Source organism: Herpailurus yagouaroundi, unplaced genomic scaffold, assembly GCF_014898765.1.
Source record: "Herpailurus yagouaroundi ecotype Mexico unplaced genomic scaffold, PumYag 569, whole genome shotgun sequence".
NCBI lineage: Eukaryota > Metazoa > Chordata > Mammalia > Carnivora > Felidae > Herpailurus > Herpailurus yagouaroundi.
The window spans coordinates 7804870-7812218 of record NW_024412786.1 but is presented as its reverse complement, the minus strand read 5'-3'; the positions used below and the strand labels follow the sequence as shown (position 1 = coordinate 7812218).

The window sequence follows — 7349 nt, the reverse complement described above, 5'->3', positions numbered from 1 at the left end:
AGCCACCTCCAGTGCCACCAAACCCGTTCCTTGCGCCACACGGCGGGAGGGGGCATGGATGCCGGTGGGGCCCGGGGGGGCTTCGGGGCTCACACCACGGGGGTCGTGGGCAAAGGCACCTCCGTCACCTCAGACAGAGGGGTCGCCCACCTAGGCCTGGGACACACCCTCTCCCACCCGAGGAGTGCATCCCAGGGGCCCAGAGGGGAGAGCAGCCCATGAAAACCTCATCACCAAACGGCTTGGAGAAGGGGCCGAGGCAGAACGTGGTCCGACCTGCACTGGGCTGGGTTCACTCGTCTGTGTGCGTGTGTGCGTGTGAGGGTGTGCGTGCGTGAGGGGCTGTGTGTGCATGAGAGTGTGTGTGTATGTGTGCATGTACACGAGAGTGTGTGAGGGCTGCGCATGTGTGAGAGTGTGTGTGTGTGTGTGTGTGTGTGTGTGCATGTAGGGGGGTGTCTGCAGCGATGCCTGTTTTTTAGAGCGGGGATTGAGATGCGAGAATTTGGGGGGGTGTGGGTTTGGGGAGGATTGACTTTAGGGTGTATGGGGGTTTGGGCCAATTAGAGCTTATTTTCACAAATTTTGGTTTTCATGTTCTGTTCTCCCCTCCTTCGGTCTTCCTGGGAACCCCCAACCAGCTCCACGGTGATTTTCGGGGATGGAAAACAGAGCGAAGGGGCCGTGCTGTCATAGGGTGGCCAATGCTCCCTGTGGAGGGCGGGAGCCGGCTGGAGAACAAGGACGTGCCTGCCTGCAGATCTGGGGTCCCCTCCCCTCTCCTGGTCGGTCAGGGGCCCGAGCCGCGGCCAATCTGACTCGAGGTCCCTGGGGAAGAGAGGCAAGGGGGGTGCCTGATTCTTTCATGATGCCAATCATTTTGAAGTCAATTTGGTTTTAGTATTTTTTTAGCCAATTGATATTTTTAGGGTTTTTTTGGTGTTTTTTTTTTTTAAGCCAAATTACTGTTCTGGTGTTTCTAAAAAGCCAATTCGTTTTAAGGGGACTGATGTGCATGCGTGTGTGTGTCATTCAGGGCTTCATAGTCTAGTATTTTGTCGTGTGCTTTGGGGATAATTTGGGGGGATATGTAAAGCCAATTGAGTTTGTATAGTTTTGGAGGTGTTACTGCCATTCCCCTTGGCCGGATGGAGAAGGCCAAGGAGAGAAGAGCCTGACATGGGGAGGTTGGGGCACGGGGGCTGGGGGTGGGGGAGCCCGCGGAGGGAAAATGGTACCGGGAGGTGTCGGAGGCGGGACCCGATGGAACACGGCCCCCGGTCAGGAGGAGGGCACCAGGTGGACGGTGCCATTCTGCAGAATTACGACAGTTTGGCTCACTTCCGATTGGCCGACGCCTCCGGAGAGGCGCCCCCGTGGGCGGCGGGGTCGTGGGTGGGCAGGGCGATCAGGGGACGGTGACGCTTGGCCTCTCTGAACGCCTCGAGCTCCTTGGCGAGCATGCGACCCCGGCGGGCGCGCAGGAGGGCAGGCAGGCCCCTGCGCAGGCGCTGGGCCGATTGCTTCCAGCTGTCATATTGGAAGAACTTGCCCACGGGGTATCTGGGGAAGTTGTCCTGGGAGTGGGGGGGGGGGGAGGGGAGGACCAGTCAAGGGGGCCCCCGCTCCCTAGCTCCTGCCCCCAGCCGCCCTGCCCTCCCCCGTGGACCCCTCAGCGGCCTCACACGGGGAGGGGGGCTCGCCTGCCCACGGGGAACGGCTGGACGGCCGGCTCCGGGCCGGGGTCCTTGGCGTGGGGGACCCGCGAGCCCAGGAGCTGGCTGAGCCCCGGTCCCCCCAGAGGGAGGGCAGGAGAGCAGGGTCCCCACCACCACCACCACCCCCCCCCTCCCCCAGCAGCAGCGGCCCCGTGCCTACCGGAAGCACGGTCGGAGGGGTCGACACGTCCCTCTCGGACTTGGCGGGGGCGGCGCAGTAGGTCTCCAGAAGGGCCAGGTCACAGCTGCGGAAGCAACACTCTTCCACGATGCCACGGCTGCTGCGGCGGTTCACGCGGCTCGCCGGCCTGCCTGGAAGTCCCACAGGGGGAGCGAGAGCCGCCCTTGAGCACCGAGTTCACCGCAGCCAGGCAAGGGGGCGCCGGCCCCGGGGAGGCAGGGCGCCAGCCCCCTGGCCTCGCGGTGCCTCCCTCCTCGCACGGACGGTGGGCACGGCCTCCAGGGTCCACTGCCCAGGGAGGTGGGGAAAGTGCGCAGGCGTGAGCCCGTCAGGGGCCCAGCCGCCCCCCCACGATGCGGGGCGCAGGGTCCCGTCCTGAAGGCCACGCTGGGACGCAAGTGTCCTCCCTGAACAGAGCAGGACCCTGGGTGGCCCGTAGCCCTCGAGACGCCGCCGCCCCGCCGAGGCAGGCATGGGAGAAGAAGGGGAAGACGGGAGGGGAGGAGTGAGGACCTGCATGAAACCACGCCCCCCTTTCCTCCCGTCGTCCCCGCCCCTCCGCTGCTTGGGCTCCAAGGTCAGCTGCAAGGAAAAGTCCGGGCCCGCGCCTTGGAGGGGGAGGTGGAGGGGGGGGGAGGACGGGCGCCAGTGGGGAGGAGGTCCCACTGGGTGGGGGCTCGGCCCGGCCCTCCTTGCAGGGGCCTCACTCCCTGGGCACCAGACCCTACGCAGCAGCGCCACTTCCTGCCCCCAAAACGAGGCAGGTGCCAGGGCGGGGTGGGGGGGGCACAGGCAAGGCCAGGGTGGACTGGGCTTCCAAAGCATGGAGAAGCAGGAGTGCTTTTCAAAGAGAAGCTTGGAGAGACCAAGGCTGGCGTCTGTGCGGCCCGTTTCACCGCTGGGTAAGTAGAGGCTGCAGAGGGGGCTGCCGCTCGGGGAGCCGCAGGGCCAGGTGTGACCACCAGGGTCCTCACCATCTTACCTCCCCCGCCCCCACCCGCGTCTGGGCTCCTGTTGGGAACAGAGGTGGCTGAGCCCGCAGCAGGGAGCTCGCGCTCCCCACCTTCAGGGTCAGCCTGGGTCTGCTCTGCAGTCCCTCCCCCTATCCAGATAAATGCTCCCCTGAGGCCCAGCTTTCTGGGAGGGTAGGGCAATGGCCCACGCACGCCCCTGAGGAAGAGGTCACCTCCAACTGGGGGCCCCACCCAGGGCCCGGGGCAAGGAAAAGCAGCGCTCTAGGGGAAAACCCAGCAGCCCCAGGATGGACATGGAAAGAGAGAAGCCCAAGAAACAGCCAAAGCCCACGCTGAGGCCCACCCCCTCAGGCGGATGCCCCACCCCGCCCCCCAATGTCTTGTAGGCAGGGCCTCATCTCCTCTCCTGCAAGCCTGGGGTGGGGGGAGCTCGGCAACCCCCCCAGCCCATGGAGCATGCAACACACGCTTTGGTTTTTAGGGGTCTCCGATCCGTTCTACCAAACACTAAATCAGGTAATCCACAAATACCTGCCCACCATCTACATGGCAGACGCATCCCCCCCCCCCCCCCAGATGTGTGGGAAACTTTTGTGCCCACAGCCCGCCCAAGAGCAGGTCAGGAAGAAGCAGTGAAGGAAAGTCCGCCTCCCTGCCAGGACTGGGGTCTGCCTCCAGCCCACCCTGCACCCCACCCGCACCTGCTACGGCCTGGCCCCCACCTAGATCCCACCCTGCCTAGGAGGAGAGCATTCTACTTTTCATCGTGTCACAGGAAGGTCAGGGGTGTGGGCACCACCCATGCTCACTGCAGGTGCCCAGTAAATGCGGACTCCAGGGTCCCAACTGTGCTCATGGAGTCTCAGTAGCTTCCCTGTGCCTGGCCACCCACACCAGGTAGGTATCCCAGGAGGTGTCCATGGGCGTCTGGGAGACGGGAGGGAGGACTCCAGCATTTATAGAGCACCTGCTGGGTGCGCCCCCCCCCACCCCCGCCCCAACGCGCACTGGGCTACTTACTGAAGTAAAAGCCGCGGTCCCCACAGACAAACTGGAGGGTGTCCACCAGCTCCCCGCCGCACAGGGTCTCACTGGGGCGGTAAGCAGCAAAGCAGCACGAGGCCAAGGCCAAGAAGGTGAGCAACACCAGCATCGACTTCCCCATTGGGACCCCCATCGGCATCTAGGGGCGGAGAGAGGAGGCCATGAGCCAAGTCCAGGGCCGGAGGCCACTCCCGCTGCCCCGCCAGGCCGGGGCCTCTGGGAGACACCAGCCCAGCCACCTCCTGATTCCAAGTTCGGTTAAGGCTTTAGATCGCCATGTCCTAAACGTGGCTGCTCTAATGACAGAAAGAACGCGTGCTCTCCTGCCCAGGCGGGGTGCGCAGTCGCCCCAGGTTTGAGCGGATGTGTGTGAAGCACGTCTTTGATGGGCACCAAGTTTCACGAGGGGATGATGGCCCCCTCCGTCACCACCGCAGGGGCTCAGCCACACCCCAGAGCCGCAGGGGACAGGGCTGGACACTGAACCTGGCCTCTGTCCTATGAAGTCATGGGGGGGGCGGGACCAGCGCAGGGCAGTGGCCACTCCGCGGGCCTCCCCGCATCAGCCAAGATGGCAGACGGCCCCACCCCACCGCAGAGCTGTGTGCATCCCAGAGGACCGCCCCCCCCCCCCAAGCAGCAGGGGTCCTGCTGTGCCAATCCCACCCCTTCCCCCTCCCCCACAGCCTCTTCCACCCTCCCAGCCACCCCAACCCCCCCACCCCGGGGACCGAGCAAAGCTCAGGTTGAGGATCCAGTGGTTACTATGCAGTGCCAGCCACACTTCCGGGGGCCTCATTCTCCTGAATCGCCCAGTCCCCCACTCCAGCCTGCCCTGGGCACCCCAAAACACACAAAAAGGCCCCAGGCCTCCTCTCCGGGCCTGGCATCACACCCACCCTCCAGGGCCAGGCACCTCAAGGACCCTGTGGGTTCATCAGACCCTCTCCCCACTGAGGTACCAAACCCCACCCAGGGAGCTGGAGAGAACAAGTCAGGCCAGCTGGAGGCTGGACACCAGGTCCTTGGGGCCCAGTCGGGACCGAGAAGCACGTCTCGGGACACACCCCCTGCACGGGCTGTGTGGCTGCAAGGCCCCGGGGCCAGGGTTAACCAGGCCCCTTAAGGCTTGGGAGGGCTTGGGAGGGGGCCTCAGGTTCTCTTTTAGACCCAGCAAGCTGCCCCTGCCCCCTCCAGAAAGTGGAAGCCCCCCCCCTCCCAACCACAGGCAGGTAGTCCCTGGAAGCCCTCCACAGGCCCAGGTACAAGCCCCTTCTGGGGCGACAGTCACGGCCCAGTGCCTCCGAGCCCACTGGCACCCTGAGGCTACCCAAGCCGGGGGCTGGGCAGCCTGCCCGGATGTGCCCCTCCCAGGCTCCACACCCGGTGGGCCCGGGGCGGGGCGGGGCGGGGCGTGGGGTGGGGGGGGGGCCACCACGCAGCATGCCCCTTCCCAGCCTGGAGCGAGGCCGCTGCACGCTAGGCCCAGGGAATTCTGGTGCCATAAATCGTGCAGGAGAGAAGGCAACCAAGAAGGGAGCACAGTCCCGCTTCAACTCGGCTAAAGAGCAGAGGCCAGCTCCACAGGGGGGGTGTGAAGCGTGCCCCCCCTCACCTCCTCCCGCCTTGGACCAGGCCCCAGCCAGTCTCCCAAGCTGCCCCCCGCCGCTGCCCGCTTCCAAATTCTAAGAACAATCTGGCCAGCTAGTGACTGGGCGCCTTCCGAGCGAGCCACAGCTGCACCCTCTGCAAACCAGCCACTCCAGTGAGGGGTCCCGGCCGGCACCCGGGAGAGCAGAGGCCGGGTGAGAGGCGTGCCCTCTGGGCCAGGTGAGCCAGCGGTGGCGGGGAGGAGGGAGGCCAGGGGCGAGGACGGCAGAGGCGGAGAGGAGGGGCTGAGGGGCTGAGGGGCTGAGGCCCGAGCCCCCCCCCCACCCCCCGTCAGCGGGGGCGGGCAGGGCAGGGCGGGCCGGAGCGAGAGGGCAGCGGGGGTCCTCGCTCAACAGCCCCGGTTACCTGCAGCTGGACAGGAGGCTCGCTGGGGCTGGAGGAGGAGGAGGAGGAGGAGGAGGAGGAGGCTGGAAGGACTGCCTCACAGGAGAAGCTAATGTCCAGTTTGCAGGCTGGTCAGTGCTTTGGCTTTTATGTCTGAGCCGGCTCCTCCCAGCCCCGGCTCCACCCTACCCCCCACCCCTCTCCCTGCTGACCACTCCCCCCGCCCCCTTTGCTCCCGCCCCCTCCCTCTTCCCAGCCAGTCCCTTCTCTCCCGCACCCCCAACAACTTGCTCCGGACCATCCCTCAGCAAAGTACCCCGGGGTGGGGGTGGGGGTGGGGGTGGGGGTGGGGGGCTCCTCCTGCACCCCCAGCCCCTCTAGGCGCCAGGCAGTGGGGGGAAGGGGAGGCAGGGGGGCTGCTCTACACCCCCTTGCATGGAAAGTTCCATCTACCCCACTGGGCAGGGGCAGCTACCCTCTCCAGACTGTACACTCTTGCCCTTCGGAGCCTCCCACCGGCCCCTCTCCCCAGATTCCCTGGTGGAAACGTTGGGGACAGGGACAGGGACAGGGAAGGGGCTGTGTGTGTGGGGGGGGGGTGCACCCGCGCGTGGGGAGGAGGGGGTCAACTGCAAATGTGGCGCCGGGTGTGAGCCTTTTGCCAACTCGCCCCCTGTTCCATCCTGGCCCCGCCCACCCCGTTTTCCTCCTTCAGTCTTGCTGGCACGGCGTCAACATACCAGGGTGGGTTTCTGAGGCTCGCGCCCCTCCTCGTTACCCGGCACCCTGGGGGACACGGCCCGCCCCCGCACGGCCCAAATCGCAGGCTTTCAGCAACACCCCGCTGCACCCACAAGCCGACCAGGAAGTCGCCTCTGCAGACAGCTCGCACCTCCCTGGGCACTTCCCGAAGCCCCCAGCCGGCCCCCCACCCCCACCCCCACCCCACCCCCGCCCCTCCTCCGCGGCGCTGGGGAGAGCGCGGGCTTCGCCACGGGGAGCCGGACCCGCGGCCTCCTCCCCTCCCCCCCCACCCCAGCCCGGGGCCCGCCGGGGCCCCCCGGCCCGGCCCGGCCCGGCCGGCCCGCACGCCGCTTACCTGGAAGCCGGCACAGCTGCGGCCCACCTCCCTGCTGCGTATCGCAAACCGAGCAGCGGGCGCTGGCCCTCCTGCCGGACACTCCTGTGCCAGCGCCGCTCTGGCCGAGTCGCGGGGGCCGAATGTGCGACGGGGCAGAACGGGGGGATGGCTTTTTTTTGGGGGGGGGGACTCGTCTGATCGTCTGGGGAGGGCGGGCTGTCCGCGGGCTGGGGCGGGCCAGATGTTGTACTTTTAGGGGGGGAAAGGGTATCGGGAGATGAGGTCAGCTGTTGTATCAAGGATAGAGGGGGGCAGAGATAGAGAGAGACACAGAGAGAACGTGAAAGGGGGGGGGG

General features: G+C 66.3%; 1 protein-coding gene across 5 annotated transcripts in view; it reads right to left on the bottom strand.

Moving 5' to 3' along the window:
* Positions 1–511: 511 nt before the first annotated feature.
* Positions 512–7349, bottom strand: part of IGF2 (insulin like growth factor 2) — a 16054-nt gene continuing 9216 nt past the window's right edge. For 2 of the 5 annotated variants that reach the window (XM_040466247.1, XM_040466248.1), the window contains exons 2-4: positions 3894–4056; positions 1879–2039; positions 512–1577 (exon numbers count right to left, since the gene is read on the bottom strand). In XM_040466247.1, coding sequence (XP_040322181.1) covers positions 1338–1577; positions 1879–2039; positions 3894–4056 — 564 coding nt within the window. In that variant the 3' untranslated portion in view covers positions 512–1337. Of the gene's footprint in view, positions 1578–1878; positions 2040–3893; positions 4057–5933; positions 6069–7011; positions 7344–7349 lie in introns of those variants that run through there. The other 3 variants (XM_040466245.1, XM_040466249.1, XM_040466246.1) reach the window with 3 other exon arrangements.